A 23855-nucleotide genomic window follows, 5' to 3' on the forward strand; every position below is an offset into this window, starting at 1 on the left:
TGCTCGGGAAATCTCGAGTAACGAGTATATTCGCTCATCACTTATTGCAAATAGAGTCATCTATTTCAAGTGTTTATTTCTGTTAAAGGGAACCTGTCACCCCCGTCAGGCATTTTAGCTAAAAGAGCCACTTTGTGCAGCACTAATGCTGCATTCTGTCAAGGTGGCTGTTTTAGTTATGCTCCCTGCACATGCTGAAATAAACGCTTATAAAATGTGCCCCTTCATACTGTTAAATCGTCCCGGGGGCGGGACTTTCCTTCCTAATCAGACGCAGGACAGCCGTCACTCCAGGTCTGTGTGCGCCGGGCGCCGCCTCCTCTTGCTTCAATAGTGTTCCCGTCACCTGCGCTGTAAGTATTTTTTTCCGGGCATGCGCAGTTGCGCTGGCCTTCAAACTTACAGCGCAGGCGCCAGGGACGCTGATGAAGCAAGAGGAGGCGGCGCCCGGCGCGCACAGACCCGGAGTGACGGCTGTCCTGCGTCTGATTAGGAAGGAAAGACCCGCCTCCCTGGCAATTTCAGGGTATGAGGGGGCACATTTTATAAGCGTTTATTTCAGCATGTGCAGGGAGCATAACTAAAAGAGCCACCTTGTCAGAATGCAGCATTAGTGCTGCACAAGCTGGCTCTTTTAGTCCCACCCCCCTTGGGGGGGGGGGGGGACAGGTTCCCTTTAGGCCGGCCTCACACTGGCGAGTTTTACGGACGTATGAGCACAGAAGATACACTAGTAAAATACGCATAACACACGGCCCAATGATTCCCTATGTCCCAGCTCCTACCTGCCGTATTTTACTGATCCGTATTATACGGTCTTCTACGGCTGTACAGAATCGCAGCATGCTGCGTTTGTCACCGTATTGCGCAAAAAAAATCGCCAATGAAAGTCTATGGGGGCGAGAAAAATACGGATTACACATGGACCAGCAGTGTGACCTGCGAGAAATACGCACCGGTGTTAGAGAGAAAAGCCGGTAATTCAATTGCCGGCTTTTCATTTCTCCTTCCCAAACCCGACAGGATATGAGACATGGTTTACATACAGTAAACCATCTCATATCCCTTTTTTTTTTTGCATATTCCACACTACTAATGTTAGTAGTGTGTATGTGCAAAATTTTGGCGCTGTAGCTGCTAAAATAAAGGGTTAAATCGCGGAAAACTTTGGCGTGGGCTCCCGCGCAATTTTCTCCGCCAGAGTGGTAAAGCCAGTGACTGAGGGCAGATATTAATAGCCTAGAGAGGGTCCATGGTTATTGGCCCCCCCTGGCTACAAACATCTGCCCCCAGCCACCCCAGAAAAGGCACATCTGGAAGATGCGCCTATTCTGGCACTTGGCCACTCTCTTCCCACTCCCGTGTAGCGGTGGGATATGGGGTAATGAAGGGTTAATGTCACCTTGCTATTGTAAGGTGACATTAAGCCAGATTAATAATGGAGAGGCGTCAATTATGACACCTATCCATTATTAATCCAATAGTACGAAATGGTTAATAAAACACACACACATTATTACAAAGTCCTTTAATGAAATAAAGACACAGGTTGTTGTAATATTTTATTATTCTCTTAATCCAGCTGAAGACCCTCGTTCTGTGAAAAAGTAAAAATAACAAATCAACAATATCTCATACCTTCCGATGAACAGTCACGTCCCACGAAGTAAATCCATCTGAAGGGGTTAAATCATTTTACAGCCAGGAGCTGTGCTAAAGCACTCGCTCCTGCCTGTAAAGCCCTGGGTACTGAATGGAAAGCAGGGTGATCTGTAGTTACCTTGAGTTGCGGTGAGGCACCCTCTGCTGGATGTCCTCATGAACTGGAGCCTTGGAAAAGTTCCCACGCTCGAGTTCACATGAGGACATCCAGCAGAGGGCGCCTCACCGTGACTCAAGGTAACTACAGGTCACCCCGCTTTCCATTCAGTACCCGGGGTTTTACAGGCAGGAGCGAGTGCTTTAGCACAGCTCTTGGCTGTAAAATGATTTAACCCCTTCAGATGGATTTACATCGTGGGACATAACGACGGAAGGTATGGAATATTGTTGTTTGTTTTTTTAACTTTGTTTCAGGACGATGGTCTTCAGGTGGATTAAGAGTCTAATAAAATATTACAACAACACGTGTCTTTATTTCATTAAAATACTTGTAAATAATGTGTGTGTGTTTTATTAACCATTTCGTACTATTGGATTAATAATGGATAGGTGTCATAATTGACGCCTCTCCATTATTAATCTGGCTTAATGTCACCTTACAATTGCAAGGTGACATTAACCCTTCATTACCCCATATCCCACCGCTACACGGGAGTGGGAAGAGAGTGGCCAAGTGCCAGAATAGGCGCATCTTCCAGATGTGCCTTTTCTGGGGTGGCTGGGTGCAGATGTTTGTAGACGGGGGGGCCAATAACCATGGACCCTCTCTAGGCTATTAATATCTGCCCTCAGTCACTGGCTTTACCACTCTGGCGGAGAAAATTGCGCGGGAGCCCACGCCAATTTTTTCCGCGATTTAACCCTTTATTTTACAAGCTACAGTGCCCAAATTTTGCACATACACACTACTAACAGTAGTGTGGAATATGCAAAAAAAAAAAGGGATATGAGATGGTTTACTGTATGTAAACCATGTCTCATATCATGTCGGGTTTGGGAAGGAGAAATGAAAAGCCGGCAATTGAATTACCGGCTTTTCACATATATCGCGCTGAATTAAATATAAATACAGAATATACACTCACTGGCCACTTTATTAGGTACACCTGTCCAACTTCTTGTTAACACTTAATTTCTAATCAGCCAATCACATGGCGGCAACTCAGTGCATTTAGGCATGTAGACATGGTCAAGACAATCTCCTGCAGTTCAAACCGAGCATCAGTATGGGGAAGAAAGGTGATTTGAGTGCCTTTGAACGTGGCATGGTTGTTGGTGCCAGAAGGGCTGGTCTGAGTATTTCAGAAACTGCTGATCTACTGGGATTTTCACACACAACCATCTCTAGGGTTTACAGAGAATGGTCCGAAAAAGAAAAAAAATCCAGTGAGCGGCAGTTCTGTGGGCGGAAATGCCTTGTTGATGCCAGAGGTCAGAGGAGAATGGGCAGACTGGTTCGAGCTGATAGAAAGGCAACAGTGACTCAAATCGCCACCCGTTACAACCAAGGTAGGCCTAAGAGCATCTCTGAACGCACAGTGCGTCGAAGTTTGAGGCAGATGGGCTACAGCAGCAGAAGACCACACCGGGTACCACTCCTTTCAGCTAAGAACAGGAAACTGAGGCTACAATTTGCACAAGCTCATCGAAATTGGACAGTAGAAGATTGGAAAAACGTTGCTTGGTCTGATGAGTCTCAATTTCTGCTGCGACATTCGGATGGTAGGGTCAGAATTTGGCGTAAACAACATGAAAGTATGGATCCATCCTGCCTTGTATGGAGCATCTTTGGGATGTGCAGCCGACAAATCTGCGGCAACTGTGTGATGCCATCATGTCAATATGGACCAAAATCTCTGAGGAATGCTTCCAGCACCTTGTTGAATCTATGCCACGAAGAATTGAGGCAGTTCTGAAGGCAAAAGGGGTCCAACCCGTTACTAGCATGGTGTACCTAATAAAGTGGCCGGTGAGTGTATATATATATATATATATGTGTCTCAATGACATATATATATATATATATATATATATATATATATATATATATATATATATATATATATATATACAGGTCCTTCTCAAAAAATTAGCATATAGTGTTAAATTTCATTATTTACCATAATGTAATGATTACAATTAAACTTTCATATACTATAGATTCATTATCCACCAACTGAAATTTGTCAGGTCTTTTATTGTTTTAATACTGATGATTTTGGCATACAACTCCTGATAACCCAAAAAACCTGTCTCAATAAATTAGCATATCAAGAAAAGGTTCTCTAAATGACCTATTACCCTAATCTTCTGAATCAACTAATTAACTCTAAACACATGCAAAAGATACCTGAGGCTTTTAAAAACTCCCTGCCTGGTTCATTACTCAAAACCCCCATCATGGGTAAGACTAGCGACCTGACAGATGTCAAGAAGGCCATCATTGACACCCTCAAGCAAGAGGGTAAAGGTACCTTCACACGAAACGACATTATAACGATATCGCTAGCAATCCGTGACGTTGCAGCGTCCTCGCTAGCGATATCGTTTCGTTTGACACGCAGCAGCGATCAGGATCCTGCTGTGATGTCGCTGGTCGCTGAATAAAGTCCAGAACTTTATTTGGTCGTCCGATCGCTGTGTATCGTTGTGTTTGAAAGCAAAAGCAACGATACCAGCGATATTTTACACTGGTAACCAGGGTAAACATCGGGTTACTAAGCGCAGGGCCGCGCTTAGTTACCCGATGTTTACCCTGGTTACTAGCGTAAAATGTAAAAAAAACAAACAGCACATACTCACATTGCGTCCCCTGCAGTCTGCTTCCTCCTCTGACTCAGCGCCGCAAAGTGAAAGTGAAAGCAGCACAGCGGTGACGTCACCGCTCTGCTCTCACTGTACGGCGCTCAGTCAGTCAGGAAGTGGACGCAGGGGGACGTGAATGTAAGTATGTGCTGTTTGTTTTTTTTAGATTTTACGCTGGTAACCAGGGTAAACATCGGGTTACTAAGCGCGGCCCTGCGCTTAGTTACCCGATGTTTACCCTGGTTACCAGGGGACCTCGGCATAGTTGATCGCTGGAGAGCGGTCTGTGTGACAGCTCTCCAGCGACCAAACAGCGACGCTGCAGCGATCGACATCGTTGTCGCTATCGCTGCAGCGTCGCTTCGTGTGAAGGTACCTTAAGACCCAGAAAGAAATTTCTCAACAAATAGGCTGTTCCCAGAGTGCTGTATCAAGGCACCTCAATGGTAAGTCTGTTGGAAGGAAACAATGTGGCAGAAAACGCTGTACAACGAGAAGAGGTGACCGGAACCTGAGGAAGCAGTGGACTGAGTCTGGTGTGGAAACATCCAGAGCCACCGTGCACAGGCGTGTGCAGGAAATGGGCTACAGGTGCCGCATTCCCCAGGTAAAGCCACTTTTGAACCATAAACAGCGGCAGAAGCTCCTGACCTGGGCTACAGAGAAGCAGCACTGGACTGTTGCTAAGTGGTCCCAAGTACTTTTTTCTGATGAAAGCAAATTTTGCATGACATTCGGAAATCAAGGTGCCAGAGTCTGGAGGAAGACTGGGGAGAAGGAAATGCCAAAATGCCTGAAGTCCAGTGTCAAGTACCCACAGTCAGTGATGGTGTGGGGTGCCATGTCAGCTGCTGGTGTTGGTCCACTGTGTTTCATCAAGGGCAGGGTCAATGCAGCTAGCTATCAGGAGATTTTGGAGCACTTCATGCTTCCATCGGCTGAAATGCTTTATGGAGATGAAGATTTCATTTTTCAGCACGACCTGGCACCTGCTCACAGTGCCAAAACCACTGGTAAATGGTTTACTGACCATGGTATTACTGTGCTCAATTGGCCTGCCAACTCTCCTGACCTGAACCCCATAGAGAATCTGTGGGATATTGTGAAGAGAAAGTTGAGAGACGCAAGACCCAACACTCTGGATGAGCTTAAGGCCGCTATTGAAGCATCCTGGGCCTCCATAACATCTCAGCAGTGTCACAGGCTGATTGCCTCCATGCCACGCCGCATTGAAGCAGTCATTTCTGCCAAAGGATTCCCGACCAAGTATTGAGTGCATAACTGAACATTATTATTTGATGGTTTTTTGTTTGGTATTAAAAAACACTTTTATTTGATTGGTCGGGTGAAATATGCTAATTTATTGAGACAGGTTTTTTGGGTTATCAGGAGTTGTATGCCAAAATCATCAGTATTAAAACAATAAAAGACCTGACAAATTTCAGTTGGTGGATAATGAATCTATAGTATATGAAAGTTTAATTATAATCATTACATTATGGTAAATAATGAAATTTAACACTATATGCTAATTTTTTGAGAAGGACCTGTATACTGTATATATGTTTTAACGAACATTTGAGCACATACAGTAAATCCATTAGATGTCGGTTTTGCAAGCCTGCGAGAAAATCTCGCAGTACGGATGCCATACGGATTACATACGGAGGATGCCATGCGCAAAATACGCTGACACACCCTGACTACGGATGACATACGGATCACTATTTTGGTGACTTTTCTGCGTATTACGGCCTTAATAAACGGACCGTATTTACATACGCTGAGTGTGACGCCGGCCTTAATGTTGATGATTATGGCTTACAGCCAATAAAAACCCAAAAGTCATTATCTCAGGAAATTAGAATACTTTATAACACCAGCTTGAAAAAATGATTTTAACATCAGAAATGTTGGCCTACTGAAATGTATGTTCAGTAAATGCACTCAATACTTGGGTCGGGGCTCCTTTTGCATCAATTACTGCATCAATGCGGCGTGGCAAGGAGGCGATCAGCCTGTGGCACTGCTGAGGGGTTATGGAAGCCCAGGTTGCTTTGATAGCAGCCTTCAGCTCATCTGCATTGTTGGGTCTGGTGTCTCATCTTCCTCTTGACAATATCCTATAGATTCTCTATGGGGTTAAGGTCAGGTGAGTTTGCTGCCAGTCAAGCACAGTTATACTATTGTTTGTAAACCAGGTATTGGTACTTTTGGCAGTGTGGACAGGTGCCAAGTCCTGCTGGAGAATACAATTTCCATCTCCAAAAAGCTTGTCGACAGAGGGAAGCAAGAAGTGCTTTAAAATTTCCTGGTAGACGGCTGCGCTGATTTTGGTCTTGATAAAACACAGTGGTCCGACACCAGCAGATGACATGGCTCCGCAAACCATCACTGATTGTGGGAACTTCTCACAAGATCTTGGAAATCAAGGTCCCAGAGTCTGGAGGAAGAGTGGAGGCCACAATCCAAGCTGCTGGAGGTCTAGTGTGAAGTTTCCACAATCAGCGCTGCCATCTACCAGAACATTTTAGAGCACTTCATGCTTCACTTTGCAGAATTGAAAAAATTACAGCTGAGACCTAAATAGTAACCTATACTTTTTTTATTTATTTATTTTTACGGCAGGGTTGAAATAAACTTAAAGATGTAACTATACGGTAACGTACTTCTACTGATGGTTGTGACAGCGCAGATACCTACATGTACCACCAGAGGGAGCTCACTGCATTCAAACTCGTACAGATCCCAATCTAATACTATCTGTATATGTTCATATGCAATGAGCTCCCCCTAGTGGTAACTGCAGGAAGGCAGAAGTATGTGATGTATTGAATCCAAATGAATAGAGATTCCCCTGCACAGGCGGTGTCTTGTGTCCCCGCTCCGTTGCTTCCCCTGCACAATAATTTTTAAAAGCTACCATAAAAGTAAATGGATAGTCAAACATGTCCATTCATTTTTTATTTCTTGTAGTTCTAAGACAGGACTCCGTTCTCGATGGAAATCCAAGAATAGATGTTGATTTACTATATATTCCCAATATGGGAATGTCCCTTTAAGGCTTTACAATATATGTTTTAAAAGATACAAACACCTTTTGAAAATATTTTTTTATTTACAGAAAATTCATGTATTTTGGGCTAAAATATTTTGTGTAATCAGGTTTCATTAAAAAAAATTGTATGTTTTGGCTTTTAAGACTTGATTTATGTTTTCTCATTAATAGCTGCAGAATGAGTTTACTGAGAATCTGTCAGCGAGCTCGTTCTGACAAGGTGTTTCTCAGCTACTTTATGAGCACATGAAAATTCAGCTTTTGTTTAATGTGGTTTGTGCTCCTAAATCAGTAGAGATCAATAAAAGACAGATAGGAAGATAAAGAAGAACCAGCTCACTGACAGAGTCTCAGTTAAATCATTCTGCAGCCACCAATGTGCAGTGAAACAAATAGCCTGTATAAGCCACACGGTGTGAAATGTTTAATAAAACCTAATTGCAAAAGGTCCTTTTAGCCCAGAATACAAGTATTCAATGTCCCTACAGCTCCCCCGCAGGAGAAATAAAGCATTACACAGTGCACATTGGACTCAATGGTCCTTGTAACAAGTGGACCTGTTGGGTCCTCCAGAGTGGGAGACGCTCTTTGTGGTCACTTTCCACTCGCCCCCTCATATAAAAGTGGATGACCCCTTTAACTTTTCCTTGTGTGAATGTGATGCGGCCCCTACGCCCCCCACTCCGCATGATCCTTAGGGCATGTGTCCACGTTCAGGATTGCATCAGGATTTGGTCAGGATTTTTCATCAGTATTTGTAAGCCAAAACCAGGAGTGGGTGATAAATGCAGAAGTGGTGCATGTTTCTATTATACTTTTCCTCTAATTGTTCCACTCCTGGTTTTGGCTTACAAATACTGATGGAAAATCCTGACCAAATCCTGATGCAATCCTGAACGTGGACACATACCTTTACACCTCGGCTTCCTGCATTGTAACCTGAGGATCTCCGGGAGCGCAGCAGACATTCGCAGCATAAACACTGAGCGCCATTTTATTTTTCTTCCTTTTCCAAGAACAGAGAAATCATTGACGACCGTGCGAGTGTCGGGTCCTCAGTGATTCTGATTGACCCCATAATCCTAAAACAAAAGGAACTATTTTTTTTTACTAGCAGCCTTTTATTTTTTGTGTTGGGGGGGGGGGGGGGATTAAGACTTGTTTGTTCATGCTGAGCTTCCTGGTACATGAATATAATCCAGACCTGCAGTAACTAATGACACAAAGTCACAGGAGGATTAGTAAAAGCAGAAGGGGCGACATTGGAAGACAAGGCAAATGGACATCAGTGCATCCAGCAGGGAAGGGAGATTTGTGCTCCAATCTCTCCAATAAATTAAACAGCGCCACTCCTGTTCACAGGCTCGGTCTGGTATTACAGTTCAAGACCATTGAAATAAATGAGGCTAAGCTGCAATACCAGATCAGTCCATGGAGGAGAGTGGCGCTGTTTCTGTATACATTTTGCAGACCCTTTTTTTCTAATCTCAAATGTGTTTAACTATTTCCTTTCCAAGATGCAAAAACCTTTTCTAGATGAAGCAATGAGGTTTCTGAGCTGGGTGGGGCTGGAAGTGCATTAATTGATGGGATGGAAGCAGGTGCCGGGATCAATGCTCCTGTGTGGATCCGTACAGAGGAGGTAATGCAATGTTTGGGGACTGGACTCACGTTTTGCAAATGTATTGAAGTTTGATTTCTTAGATTTTGTTTTTATCTCTCCTTTTGTTAAAAATTAAATGTATGGTCAGAATGGGCCGGGTATATAAGCATCCTGGGGAGTTGCACGGTGACCAGTTTATTAGGGCGCCCCCGGCCCTTCCACCTTACAAGCAGCTTGCCACTATCATGCAATGTCTGGGAGAATCCCCCCCCCCCAAAATGGCAACACCTTGCTTTGGTAAGATGATGTTCAGTTTTTCTTTTTTATGCTTAAACAAAACTCAAGAGTTCTCCCAAGTGCAAACTGCTCTAGGAAATGTTCACTGATTTTTGGACTTTTTCTTTTCTTGAGCAGTTTTGGAAAAGTTGTGTGTCTTTTTTTTTTTTTTATTCAAAACACCAGGTGTTTTTATCTTTATTTTTCTGAGCAATTTTTTTTTCCAAATTTTTTTTTTTTTTCGAACAGCAAAACCATTAGAGTAGCTGTTATTAAAATGGGTGGTGGGGAGGGGGACCTGATAAAAACAGATGGAGCTGGTGAGATAGCAAAGCGTTTAGCACAAGAAGGGGGGCACACACTGAGTAGGCCACTAACAAAGGCAATTACTGTGCTCCACCATCGTAAACATAATCAGTGTTGTTGCCCCATTGTGTGAGGGGGCAGGAAGGAAGTCGTCGCAGTACTACTGTGCGGGGGGGGGTGAGGAGATTCAGGGTGGCGGTACTGTGCGGGGGGGGGGGAGAGGAGACTCCGGGTGGCGTTACTACTGTGCGGAGGGGGAGATGAGATTTGTGGTGGTGGTACTACTGTGCGGAGGGGGAGATGAGATTTGTGGTGGTGGTACTACTGTGTGGAGGTGGAGATGAGATTCGGGGTGGTGGTACTACTGTGCGGAGGGGGAGAGGAGATTTGAGGTGGCGGTACTACTGTGTGAGGGGGGAGAGGAGACTCGAGGTGGCTATATTACTGTGTGGGGGAGAATCGGGGTGGTGGAACTACTGTGTGAGAGAGGAGACTTGAGGTGGCAGTACTGTGCGGGGAAGAGAGGAGACTCGGGATAATACTACTGTGCGGGGGAGGAGAGGAGACTGGTGGCGGTACTACTGTGAGGGGGAGAGAGGAGACTCGGGGTGGTGGTACTACTGTGAGTGGGGGGGAGAGAGGAGAGTCGGGGTGGCAGTAATACTGTGCAAGGGGAAAGGAGACTCTGGGTGGCGGTACTACTGTGCGGGGAGTGTTTTTTCTTTTCCTGGTGATAATTCATCCATGTTAAATCCAACACATGTGAAAGGCCCTAGGTCTTCCACTGTACCTGCCGAATGACCAACCATACCATCACGTATGGAAACCACCTGCTGCATGGATCAGTTCACACTTGCATATTGTTGTGTAAATCATGAAGCAATAATACAGGGGAATACCATGGCCTATAATCCAGCTGCATTAACCAGACCTTTTGGTGCTGCTTCTCCCAATGCTTCACCTCTGTGGTTGCAGCTTATAATCACCTCTCCCCTTTATATCATCTCACAAGCTTCCGACATCTGAGAGTCCATGGCTGGCTGCAGTGTTCCCACTTCCCTACTGCTATTATCCGCCCTCACTCTGTGGAGCACCAGATCTGATCCAGACCCCAGTACAATAGAGAAGGGGAGGACACAGCTACAAATGCTGCAGAACTTCGCTCAACATCCCCGCTATGGAGATTGCTGGCGACGAGCTCTGCAGAAAGTGGATGTGGGATGCAAGGAGCTCAATGAGGAGGAGCAGAGCAGAATAGCTCTGGCCTTCACCCACTGTCACTTGGAGAGGTTAGTTTTAGTTTCTTTTACCTGCTGGTATAAGTTAATCTTATGCCACATATAATTGGGGATAATATGTAAAGGTGTGGCATGTGTCCTCTACAGGTCGGGGCGAGCGTTCCCCATCTGTACAGAGTGGAGCACGGTGCAGGAATGCACACACAATATGGATACTGCGGCATTTAATGCGTACACGGAGTTCTTCACCCACACACACAGCATCTGCTACTACCTGCAGAATGAGCTGTGGCAGGAGAGGACCCAGGACATCATCCTCAGGTATGTGACGCTGGCACCCTCGTACCACTGTTATTTACCAAATGGCAGCACTACTGTCTGGACATCCTCCTGTACTGTATGTATGGGCCATACAGGAATGCACTGGATGGGGCATAATTCAAATGAAAGGGATCTCTCAGCAGGCTGTTGCATATGGAGACGGTCTTATGGCAGACAGGATCTCTTTAGGTCTGTCCCGTGACATGCAGCAAAATAAGCTAATTTTGGGGGTATTAATGATCACATAAACTGATAATGTCTGTAAAGTGCTGTGGAATATGTTAGCGCTATATAAAAATAAAGATTATTATTATAAACTCATAATGTGATAGTTTGGAAATATGAATTTGGAACGTAGCAGTGATGGGCTGAATAATTTAGGAAAAGAGAATCCGCTCTTCAGTGCCATCTTGTGGTCCATTTTGGTTTTGCATGACATCTGCTTTGCTTGTGTATGTGATATCTTGTCGAAAATTTTGGTCTGGAAAACTGATGAGAGAATGCTGTGCTATTATTATTTATCTTGCTCATATAAAATTGCTGACAATGTGTTTGTGGTGGCTTTTTTTTTTTTCTGCATTTTTAAAAGCCGTCATCTGCTCATCGGATAACTGCTGTCTGTCATTTTAGTTAATTGCTTTTCTTAAAATCTACTAGTGCATGTTTCGTTGCATTCTGCTGCCTCCTGAATATGTGTCCTCCCCACTTCCATTCGCTGCCTCTGAAGTCTTGTATTTCCTGCAGGTTGACGGTGAATTCAGACAGTGTGGCCAAACAACTGGAAGCCACCAACCTGATGGCGGAAGAAATGATGCACGCTCAGAACGCCACCCTGAAGTCACAGGAGCAGATCCTGCGCAACGGCCACCTGCTGAAGAAAACCCTTCAGGAGTCCACCATGGGTTTGTAGCTTAAAGGGAACCTGTCAACTGAATTTGGCGGGACCGGTTTTGGGTCATATGGGCGGGGTTTTCGGGTGTTTGATTCACCCTTTCCTTACCCGCTGGCTGCATGCTGGCCGCAATATTGGATTGAAGTTCATGCTCTGTCCTCCGGAGTACAAACCAGCGCAAGGCAATATTGCCTTATGCAGGCGTGTACTATGGAGGACAGAGAATGAACTTCAATCCATTATTGCGGCCAGCATGCAGCCAGCGGGTAAGGAAAGGGTGAATCAAGCACCCGAAAACCCCACCCATATGACCCAAAACCGGTCCCGCCAAATTCAGGTGACAGGTTCCCTTTAAAGCTGTCACAAATGAAAACAGTGGGGGAAATGGACACTTAATAACTTTTTTGGGCCCCAGACCACCACACTGCCCCATAAGTCCTGGCTTCCTGCAGCCGCCACCAGCAGATTGGAGTATTGTTTCAGGAACAATGGAGCAGTAAAGCCAGAACTTCAGCCATCTTTCAGCCATCATTCAGCCAGGAGCTGGCATCTGACTTCAGTGTTCTGACGTAGATGGCGCATGATGTTGCTGTCACGTGCTGCACGTCACTGGCAAGCCACTGCCGCTGGGGTGAATTGCAGTGCATGAAGCCTAAAGGTCTCTGTGTTGCAATACATTTCACCTGGATGTGCATCCTTGCATGCACATCCATGTGAAAATGGCTTCGGCGGGCCCCCTACCCCACACCATGGTTGTGGTCGCTCGTTACACCCCTTGTTGGCATCATTGTCATTACACCTGTTGCACAAGGATAATGATTGTCTTAAGATATTATTTTTTTACCTCGCCAATGCCGCTCATCACTTAGATAAAATGATACAACATTCAGGCACATTGGGTTTACGCTTGTCCTTCTTTTCTAGGTGTCAGACAAGCCTTTGAAGAAATGCAGCAGTCGGCCAGCGAGCAGCGCCTCCTCTTCTCTGAAATCTTTAACCGGATCACCTACCTCCACCAATTTGTGGTGGGAGAGTCGCACACCCTCTACTCCTTCCTGTACAACCTAATGAGCTGCGGAGCGGTTTTCTTAGTGACATCGACCCAGCGCACCGCTGGTGCCAGGTAATCCGGACCTCCCCATTACACTGGCACCGCCTATGTTGCAGCATGGTGAATCTGATCTTTTCCCACAGGCTGGTTCTCTTCGGTCTGGTAGCGATGAATGTCTATATGGAGAGGATGATCTGCTCGTTTATATTAGGAGGCTCCCCACCCAGCTATGACCAGGCGGTGAGGGAAATTTTTGCAGGATTAAATCAAAAACTTCTAATCTTTTATTTTTTGCTTCTGATCTGTCATCTCCTGATCTGCACCCAGGAAAGTGTCACCTTCTGGATTGGAATGTCAAGAAAGATCTCGGTTTGCCTTGGATTACTGGTTCTCCTTTATGTCTCTGTTAAATATCGGGATGTCCAGAAGGAGAGCTTGGAGGTGCTGCATGGACTTCACGAGACTAAAGCCGAGCTACAGAGCATTATACGGGAAGCAGGTAGTGTGTTGTTACCTCAACCCCCACTGATCAAAAATTGCATGACATATTAGCTTATGTACTAACTGGGCAAATATCTCAAATCTCCAGGGCATACTCAATATTCTTTATTTAGTGAAAAGCCTTCTCTGCAGACCTTGTATTCCTTCCCTAGCATCTGACTGAAATGGACATTGGGAGGGGCAAATTCTAGAGGAAGAGCCTCAGCTGCTTGTAGCCAATAAGCATTGTTCAGAAGACTTCCTGTAATGCTGATTGGCTGGGACAGAATTCTGTGCTCCTCCCATATGGAACTTCAGCTGGATGCCAGAAACATTTGCCCAATTTTTTGAAACCTACAAATCTGCGGCTTAAATTCTAGTTGTGAAAATTAGAAAATTCCTTTACCTTTGCAGTTAATCCTACTAATTATCCTTCCTCCTGTAGAAAAACTGCTCAACAAGCCGCAATGTTCAGAGAGAGTTTTTCTGAAGGAAGATTTGATATTTGGAGATTCTGGGATTCCTGATCCATCATTCATTCAGGATATTCCAGTGAGCGACAGCATGAGGGAGTCTATGTGCAGCGAGCAACTCGGTGAGGAGTAACTCTTAATATTTTCCTGCCCCAATGAATGAAAATTGAAAGGGTATATCCACTTTTTACAAAGTTTGTTTAGAAGTGTGTTTGACCGTATTGAGTATACAGCTCCTATGCAGACCTATGTGTAACCTTAGACTATAAACAGTATGTATTAAATGTACTGGTTTTGCACATTGTTCTGGTACACCTAGGATAAACTGTTCTCTCTTCCACAGCACAAATTACAAGTACGCCAAAAAGGCGATCGTGCTCTCGATCACGCACTTGCAGTCGGAGGAGGAGCTCTAGATCCACGGAGCCAGTTGTCTACCATATCCCCGTCACCCAGCCACCAGTAAGGGCTTCCATGGAAAGTATGTCTGATTGGTTGGGTTCAGACGGGAGGCTTGCAAATGAGTTGAATGTGTGCTCTGCTGGCAGCCACCACTAGGTGGCGCTTACTCTTATGTGGTCTGTGGCCCCATGTGAGTTCTTACTGTGGTTCCTTTTCCTTAGATTCCACGTTATAATCTGCGCAGCGGGGCTTCAATCAACCATTCAATGACATCATAAAAGAGGAGGACCACCGCTCTTGTGCAGTATTACCTGTCTGATTCTTGCCCTAAAGTCTTTTCAATGTATTCTGCACCCGGTGAATGAGACTGTCGTCTAAAGATGATGATTTTAACTTTTATATTAAATAAATGTCTTCTAGATTCTCACCTTACTCAATTTTGCTTTTAAATGTTAAAAGGGAAGGTGCCAGTTTTCTTGTAGTGTTTTTTTTTTTTTTTTTTGTGAAATTAAGCTTAAAATGGTAATTAAAATGCATTAATGCAATGTTTGCAAACATTTCTTTTTGAAAAATATTATATATTTTCTTTAAAAAAATAAATAAAATAAAATATATCTATCTATCTATATCTCACTAGGGGGAGCATCTTCCATTTTAGACCTCGAGCAGCTATAGTAAGGCTACTGTCACACTTGCGTCGGTACGGGTCCGTCGCTATGCGTCAGGCCCACGCACGTTGTGAAATTTGTGCACAACGTGGGCAGTGGATACAGTTTTTCAACGCATCCGCTGCCCATTCTGAAGTCCGGGGAGGAGGGGGCGGAGTTTTGGACGCGCATGAGCGGTCAAATGGCGGACGCGACGGACAAAAAAAGTTCACTTGAACGTTTTTTCGTGCCAACGGTCTGCCAAAACACGACGGATCCGTTGCACGACGGACGTGACATTTGGCGATCCGTCGCTAATACAAGTCTATGGGAAAAAAAACGCATCCTGCGAGCACATTTGCAGGATCCATTTTTTTTTTTTTTTCCAAAACAGCGGATTGCGATGGATGGCAAACGACGCAAGTGTGAAAGAGGCCTAAGACTTACCAACTTTACTGTTAGCTGGAAAATTGGGGCAGTAACTGCTGGCATCACCATTTTCCTCTCCTTTTGGGTGGTCTAGCATCCCTGGGGCAGAATAAAGAGTAGCATCACAGGGCAGCGCCATTTTTGTGGTGACTGCCCTGTGATCTGCTATCACCAGCAGTTGCTGTCTCTCCCATCCAGATTACTTGTATCTCTCACCCCCTCTCCACAATGTCTGGCCATTCCCTGCAAAACTGCAGCTCCTTATCTTATATTAGGAAGGGATAAATCACAACAGACTCTGCCAGCAGTGCCCCCATGAGGCCGTGGAGGATGAGGCCCACTTCTGCTGAGGTGCCCCAAATACTCCGCAGTAAAGGTACCGTTAAACTAAACGATTTACCAACGATCACGACCAGCGATAGGACCTGGCCGTGATCGTTGGTAAGTCGTTGTGTGGTCGCTGGAGTGCTGTCACACAGACAGCTCTCCAGCAACCAACGATGCCGAAGTCCCCGGGTAACCAGGGTAAACATCGGGTTACTAAGCGCTTAGTAACCCGATGTTTACCCTGGTTACCACTGTAAATGTAAAAAAAAAAAACCAGTACATACTTACATTCCGGTGTCTGTCACAACCTTCGCCGTCAGCTTCCCGCACTGACTGTGAGCGCCGGCCGTAAAGCAGAGCACAGCGGTGACGTCACCGCTGTGCTCTGCTTTTACTTTACGGCCGGCGCTCACAGTCAGTGCGGGAAGCTGACGGCGAGGGACGTGACAGACATCAGATGGTGAGTATGTAGTGTTTTTTTTTTTTTTTTTTTTTTTTTACATTTACAATGGTAACCAGGGTAAACATCGGGTTACTAAGCGCGGCCCTGCGCTTAGTAACCCGATGTTTACCCTGGTTACAAGTGAAACATCAGCGATGACAGCGGGTGATCCAGCGATGAAATAAAGTTCTGGACTTCGAGCTCCGACCAGCGATGTCACAGCAGGATCCTGATCGCTGCTGCGTGTCAAACACAACGAGATCGCTATCCAGGACGCTGCAACGTCACGGATCGCTGTCGTTCTTGTTGGAAAGTTGTTCAGTGTGACGGTACCTTAAGGGACACTCATTTCAAGAGACTGTCTGATCTCCTCCCAGACTTCACCTCCATGGAGGAGGAAGAGAAACTGCTGATAATACTGGGGGAAGAGGAAAGTGCAGTGGCTGTAGTAGCGGAATATGTCAGTGCCTGCCACAGACTAAGAGGAGCCTGATATGTCATGGACTCCTGTACCCCAACACTGGACATATCCCTATCCCCCGACTAAAGAGCCTGGTATGTCATGGACTCCTATACCCCACCCTGGAAACATCCCCTATCCTCTAAAAGGAGTCTGATATATCCTGGACCTCTATATGCCTCCCTCCCCCACCCCTGTATTTTTACCATATGCTTTGGCAATGCTAACGTGCTAACATGTACTTAGTCCTGCCAATAAAGCTCATTTGAATTGAATTGAACTCCTGCTGAGCATCTGACAGCGCCTGCTCTGATAATGCTAATGTACACTGTTCCTCCTTGATGACCCTGTTATTCTGCTTTTCTCCTGCATTTTACTCCTGTCAGCCATCAATCTAGGATCTGTTCTGGTGGAAGCAGTTCTGCTTATGTTAGCAGATCCGAGGGCTCCATGAATATGGCAGCAGAACACTCCCACTACTGTGAATTGTGCAGCCCACAGAGGTGTGCCCAGTTCACAGAAGTGACAGTTCTATGACAATAGATAGGGTTGGTGTTCATCCATCTGTTATCTCCTATGACCATGGGGTGCCGTACGATGACACTGAAAGTGTCATGCTGCTACTGTGAAAGCAAGATGTCAGCCCCCATTGCCTTCTTTAAACTCCTATAATACACAAAATATGTTTCAAATGCATTCAAAACTTGCGATCTGTTACTTTACTGTGATGTCCCCCCCCCCTGGGGCAAAGTAAAAAATTAAAAAAAAAACAAAACAAAAAAACCCTAAATAAATAATAAAAATAAAAAAATATTGTTCCAATAAATACATTCCTTTATCTAAATAAAAAAAAAAAAGAATAAAAGTACACATATTCAGTATTGCTGTGTCCGTAACGACCCGACCTATAAAACTGTCCCACTAGTTAAGCCCTTCAGTGAACACCGCAAAAAAAAAAGCCAAAAAACACTTTATTAGCATAGCGCCGAACAAAAAATGGAATAACACGCGATCAGAAAGACGGATATAAATAACCATGGTACCGCTGAAAACATCCTGCAAAAAATGAGCCGCCATACAGCAGCATCATCGAAAAAATAAAAAAGTTATAGTACTCAGAATAAAACGATGCAAAAATAATTATTTTTTCTATAAAAGTTTTTATCGTATAAAAGCGCCAAAACATAAAAAAAGATATAAATGAGGTATCGCTGTAATCGTACTGACCCAAAGAATAAAACTGCTTTTTTACTCTTCGCCACGACAGCACCCCACTGGAGAGAGGGATCCGCCCCGCAGGAACAGGAAACCTATTGAGAAATAAAAGGGGGCGGTCCGCCTCTCCTCCTCAGTTTAGGTTTCCTGTTCCTGCGGGAACGTACAGGAACGACAGGACTACACGGCATACCTGGGCTAGCATGCCGCCTGTGCGGTATCCATGAGAACGGCAGGGGCTGCGGCTCAGAAGCAGTGTCGGGGGAGTTCCGTTAGACGGCTCCCTCCTCGTCTGAAGGAGCACGCAGACGGCCGGGTCCGGGGAAGGCCGCCTGGCATCATCTGCGGTGGCGGTACGGCTGGAGGTAAGAGAGCAGCTGCACTCCTATTGCGGTCCGATGCGGAAATCCCGGACCGCACATGCGCCGACCGCCGCAATACACGCTACCCCGGAAATAGATGGTGGACTTCCGGGGCGCCTAGGCCGGATCTAGGGCGGGGGAGCCAGCGCCGATCTGCGCATGCGCACTGTTAAAAAAATGGGCGCGCTATTTAAACCGCACATAAACGGTAATACGGCGATGCAGAGATGTCATCCCCAGGTGCCATGGACCCCACAGCTGGAGATCCAGTACCCCCCGCCAAAGATAACGCCAGAGGATCCTCGGAGACCGCTCGTAAAAGCGACGGTTCCAGAACAGGATCTCGGCCTTCTGATTCGGTATTATTTGCTTCACTGGGTGAGTTGTGAACTCTGCCTATTAAGCTGACGCTGTCTCCCTACTTCTCTCTTTTCTCTTTCCCTCTCTACTTATTACGCTTAGGGCAAAAAGCGACAAAAAATGAAGCATAAGGAATGTGTCTTGTGTAGCCAGCCCCTTCCAGACTCATACCCCAAAAAACTTTGCAAGGACTGTTTTAAGGAAACAACACAGGGAGCAGCAGTGTCCATTACGGACTTACGGGCCATTATTAGGGAGGAACTAAAAAATATGGCCCAGGACAAACCACGTAGTACTAAGTCCAAAACACCGACACCTGTATCAGACTCTGATAGTGACCAGCCTGTACTGTCAGACGCCTCCCTATCATCATGTTCATCATCATCATCCTCATCAGAGATCGAGGGACGCTCATGTTTTCCCTTAGACAGTGTGGACAACTTGGTAAAGTCAATTCGAAATACCATGGGGTGTGAGGAAACTAAGGGTGCGCAAACCACGCAGGACATAATGTTCGCGGGTTTGGCAGAGAGAAAGAGGAGATGTTTTCCAGTTATACCAGCAGGGAAAGCATTAATTAAAAGAGAGTGGGAGAAGCAGGATCAGAGAAGCTTTCTACCCTCAGCGTCAAAATGAAAATATCCGTTTAGTGACGAGGAGCTTCTCACGTGGACCAAAGTCCCTAAGGTCGACGCAGCTGTAGCCTCTACCTCTAAGCAATCCACTCTACCTGTGGAGGATGCAGGACTACTGGTCGATCCTTTGGATCGTAAGGCTGAATCATCCCTTAAACGTTCTTGGGAAGCGGCTACAGGAATATTTAAACCTGCAGTAGCCAGCACTTGCGCTGCCCGGTCAATGATCATCTGGATTGATCAGTTAGACCAGCAAATTGAAAATAAAAGTTCAAGAGAAAAGCTACGGGCGGCCATCCCCTTAATACGAGGAGCAGCGGCCTTTATGGCAGACGCTTCCGCCGACTCACTCCGTTTGGCAGCAAGATCTGCAGGCCTCGTGAATAACGCAAAATGAGCGCTATGGATGAAAAGCTGGAAAGGGGACGCGCAATCTAAATCTAAAATATGCGCAATCACATGTGAGGGTGAGTACCTCTTTGGTAAAACCTTAGACGAGATACCAGGGCCGGACTGGCCATCGGGCAGTTCTGGCAAATGCCAGAAGGGCCGATGGCAGTAGTGGGCCGCTTGAGTGTGCCGCTGTCGGCACACTCCCCACGCTGTCGCGGCACACTCCCGGCCCCGCATTCAACTATACCGGCGTCATAGACACCGGTACAGTTGAATGCAATGATGGAGGAGAGAGCGTCCGCTGACGCCCCCTCTCCCATCATTCCCCGCTCTGCCTGCCGCTGACACTGCGGGTGCGCGATGACGTCATATCATCGCGCACCTGCAGTGTGACCGGGCGGGCAGACTGCATCTGCTGAGACCGGAGCAGCGCGGGGCACGAGGAGAGAGGTGAGTAGTGTGTTTGTTTGTTTTTTATCAATGATTGATGACTGGATTGTGGAGCTGGGGGGGGGGGGTGCCTGCCTGCCTGCATGCATTACATTCTGTGGGGGCTGCCTGCCTGCATTACATTCTGTGGGGGCTGCCTGCCTGCATTACATTCTATGGGGGCTGCCTGCCTGCATTACATTCTGTGGGGGCTGCCTGCCTGCATTACATTCTGTGGGGGCTGCCTGCCTGCATTACATTCTGTGGGGGCTGCCTGCCTGCATTACATTCTATGGGGGCTGCCTGCCTGCATTACATTCTGTGGGGGCTGCCTGCCTGCATTACATTCTATGGGGGCTGGCTGCATTCCATTCCATGGGGGCTGGCTGCATTCCATTCCATGGGGGCTGGCTGCATTCCATTCCATGGGGGCTGGCTGCATTCCATTCCATGGGGCTGGCTGCATTACATTGTATGGTGGCTGTGCTGCATTATATTCTATGGGGCTGTGCTGCATTATATTCTATGGGGCAGTGCTGTATTACATTCTATGGGGCTGTGCTGCATTCAATTCTATGGGGCTGGCTGCATTACATTCTATGGGGGCTGTGCTGCATTACATTCTATGGGGGCTGTGCTGTATTACATTCTATGGGGGCTGTGCTGTATTACATTCTATGGGGGCTGTGCTGTATTACAGTCTATGGGGGCTGAGCTGTAATGCTGGATACAGCTGTAATTATATGTTATATAGTCGTGTTACACTCCCCTCACTTCTTGTAGCCTACAAGTGTACAAAGATATTATACAGTCACCATGTGACAAGTGGGCCTGTGTGACTTCAAATGCCAGGGCTGAATTTTAGTCCCAGTCCGGCCCTGCGAGATACTCAAAAAAGCAAAGGACAGGAAGAAAGCTTTTCCTGATTCCTCTATTCCCTTTTACAGGAGAGCCTTTAAAAGGAGACCGTTTGGCAAAAGGAGGCAAACGTATAGGTCTACAACATGGACTGCTAAAGACGACAAACAGAGAGGTACCATGTTTAGAAGACCCAACCCCCCAAAAGACAACAAGTACTGAGAATATACCAGTTGGGGGCAGACTGTTCACCACTCAATGGGAAAAAATAACATCCAGCTCGTGGGTTTTAAATATCATCCGAGATGGAATTAAACTAAAATTCTCTCGTGTTCCCCACGAGTCTTATATTATAACATCCCTCAGCTCGCCTATACAACAACAGGCGCTAGAGCTTGAAATTCAAACCCTATTATCAAAACGGGTCTTAGTCCACGTTCCGGTGGGACAGGAGGGTAGGGGATTCTACTCTCCCTTATTCCTAAGTCCAAGCCCGACGGTTCTTTCAGGACAATCATAAACCTTAAAAAACTCAATTCATTTATTGAAAACTATACATTTAAGATGGAATCCATTAGGTCCACCATAAAACTCCTCTTCCCAAACTGTATGATGGGGGGCATTGATCTAAAAGATGCTTACTATCATCTCTCTATTCATAACAGATACCAAAAATTCCTCAGGGTGGCGGTAATAATCAACAATGAGATTCGTCATTTCCAGTATGCGGCCTTGCCCTTCGGCCTCTCAACAGCGCCGAGGATCTTCACCAAGATAATGCTAGAGGTGATGGCCTACCTTCGCCAGAAGGAGACTTTGATTGTGCCCTATCTGGATGACTTTTTGGTAATAGGAAATTCAGTTACTCAATGTACTGATCGTTTAGCTCACGCAATTTCCTCTCTACAGGACCTGGGCTGGATAATCAATACCGACAAATCCAGACTCACTCCGCTTTCCCATCAGGCGTTCTTGGGGTTCCATTTAGACTCCATATCTCAAAAGTGTCTTCTGCCTCAGGTAAAGATACTACTGATCAGACACAAAGTCCTAGCCGCGATAAATAATCCACGTATATCCCTAAGACAAGCTATGTCGTTGCTAGGGTCTCTTATCTCTTGTATACCTGCAGTAAGATGGGCTCAATACCATACTCGAACACTACAACATCAAATTTTACAAGAGGATAGACGGTTATTTGGTCACCTAAATGCAAAAATAACCTCTCAGGAGGTTTTATCTTCCTTAGCGTGGTGGCTAGACTCAAACCATTTGATGAGTGGTGTTCCATGGGTAATAACGCCATCTCATACCATAACCACTGACGCCAGTCCTCATGGATGGGGCGCTCATATGGGGAATGATTATTGCCAAGGGTCATGGAACATGGAGGAAAGCTACAACTCCTCTAACGTTAAAGAACTAAATGCAGTAAAATACGCCTTATACCATTTCCTCCCACAGCTTCGGGGGAAAGACGTCAGAATCCTCTCCGACAACACCACCACAGTGGCGTATCTAAACAGGCAAGGAGGTACGCGATCAGAGACTCTGATGTCTTCTGCTACAGAAATCTTAAATCTAGCAGAAAGTCACCTAACATCCCTTACTGCACTGCACATAAGAGGAGAAAACAATCAGCAGGCAGACTTTTTAAGTCGACACACCTTGAGACAAGGAGAGTGGTGCCTAAACCAGCAGATCTTTCTGGACATAATATCCCTATGGGGCCGTCCTCAAATAGATCTCTTCGCCACAAGAACAAACAAAAAAGTCCGGAGATTTGCCTCCTTATCTCCAACGGATCATCCGGACATTCTGGACGCTCTCCAAGCCCCTTGGCAGTTCAGTCTGGCGTACGCTTTTCCTCCGATCATATTACTACCCCAAGTCATATGCAAAATCAGAGAAGAAGGAGCAAAAGTGATACTGATAGCTCCATTCTGGCCCAAGAGACCATGGTTCTCGTGGCTACAGACCATGTCGGTCTTAGATCCTTGGGTCCTCCCTTCAAAACCCAACCTTCTCTTCCAGGGTCCGTTTTTCCACCCTCAGGTGGACAATCTCCACCTGACGGCCTGGAATTTGAGAGGCAAATGCTAAGATCGAGAGGATTCTCGGGGGGTTTGATTTACACACTTCTCCAGAGCAGAAAACCTTCTGTAGCGCCCCCACTGCCGCAGGGCGGAGGGGTACCCGGTACCGGGCCTCTGAGTCTCTGTTCTGGGGTTGTCACGGTGGCTAGACCCGGTCCGTGACCCTGCTGAGGGGCGTACAATGAAGGTGGAGGTATGGTGACGATGTTATAATGTGGTGCAGGCCGCAGTAAATAAGGAGGACACCAGGTTGCAGTCTCTTTACCTCTTTACTGAAGGCTTCAGGATCCTCAGCCCGGAATACGGTTAACCAGGCTGCGCAAGTCCGGCCGGTTCGATGGCACCTCCAGAGTTCCCTTTGCAGGTGGAAATCTGTGCCTACCTTCTAGCGCTTGTGTGTTGTGGTCCTCCCCTGCTGTGCTTACGGGATAGTCCCCACAACTGTTGTGTCTGTTTCTGAAGTTCCCTCACAACTCGTTTATGATGTTCTTCTTCATCCCCCAGATGATATGGCTAGGACGCACCCGTATGACGTGTAGGCTCGGAGCTCTTCCTGGACCCTAGTGTCGCCCCTCTCCTGTTGTTGCCCCCTATGTCTTCTTAGGTGATTTGAGTGAGACAGCCCGCCTATAACT

General features: G+C 46.1%; 1 protein-coding gene across 3 annotated transcripts; it reads left to right on the plus strand.

Moving 5' to 3' along the window:
• The first annotated feature begins 388 nt into the window (after positions 1-388).
• Positions 389-15190, plus strand: LOC143809309 (uncharacterized). 3 transcript variants are annotated; one of them, XM_077292405.1, is made up of 10 exons: positions 389-526; positions 10723-10999; positions 11096-11269; positions 12014-12171; positions 13086-13284; positions 13356-13452; positions 13540-13711; positions 14138-14287; positions 14509-14627; positions 14789-15190. In XM_077292405.1, exons 2-10 carry the CDS (start codon positions 10743-10745, stop codon positions 14843-14845), a joined length of 1383 nt encoding a protein of 460 aa, XP_077148520.1. In that variant the 5' UTR covers positions 389-526; positions 10723-10742; the 3' UTR covers positions 14846-15190. The 3 variants fall into 3 exon arrangements, with proteins under 3 accessions (XP_077148520.1, XP_077148519.1, XP_077148518.1); XM_077292404.1 differs by lacking the exon at positions 389-526 and adding an exon at positions 8443-8576; XM_077292403.1 differs by lacking the exon at positions 389-526 and adding an exon at positions 9029-9167.
• Positions 15191-23855: the final 8665 nt, after the last annotated feature.

Source organism: Ranitomeya variabilis, chromosome 2, assembly GCF_051348905.1.
Source record: "Ranitomeya variabilis isolate aRanVar5 chromosome 2, aRanVar5.hap1, whole genome shotgun sequence".
NCBI classification, from domain to species: Eukaryota; Metazoa; Chordata; class Amphibia; order Anura; family Dendrobatidae; genus Ranitomeya; species Ranitomeya variabilis.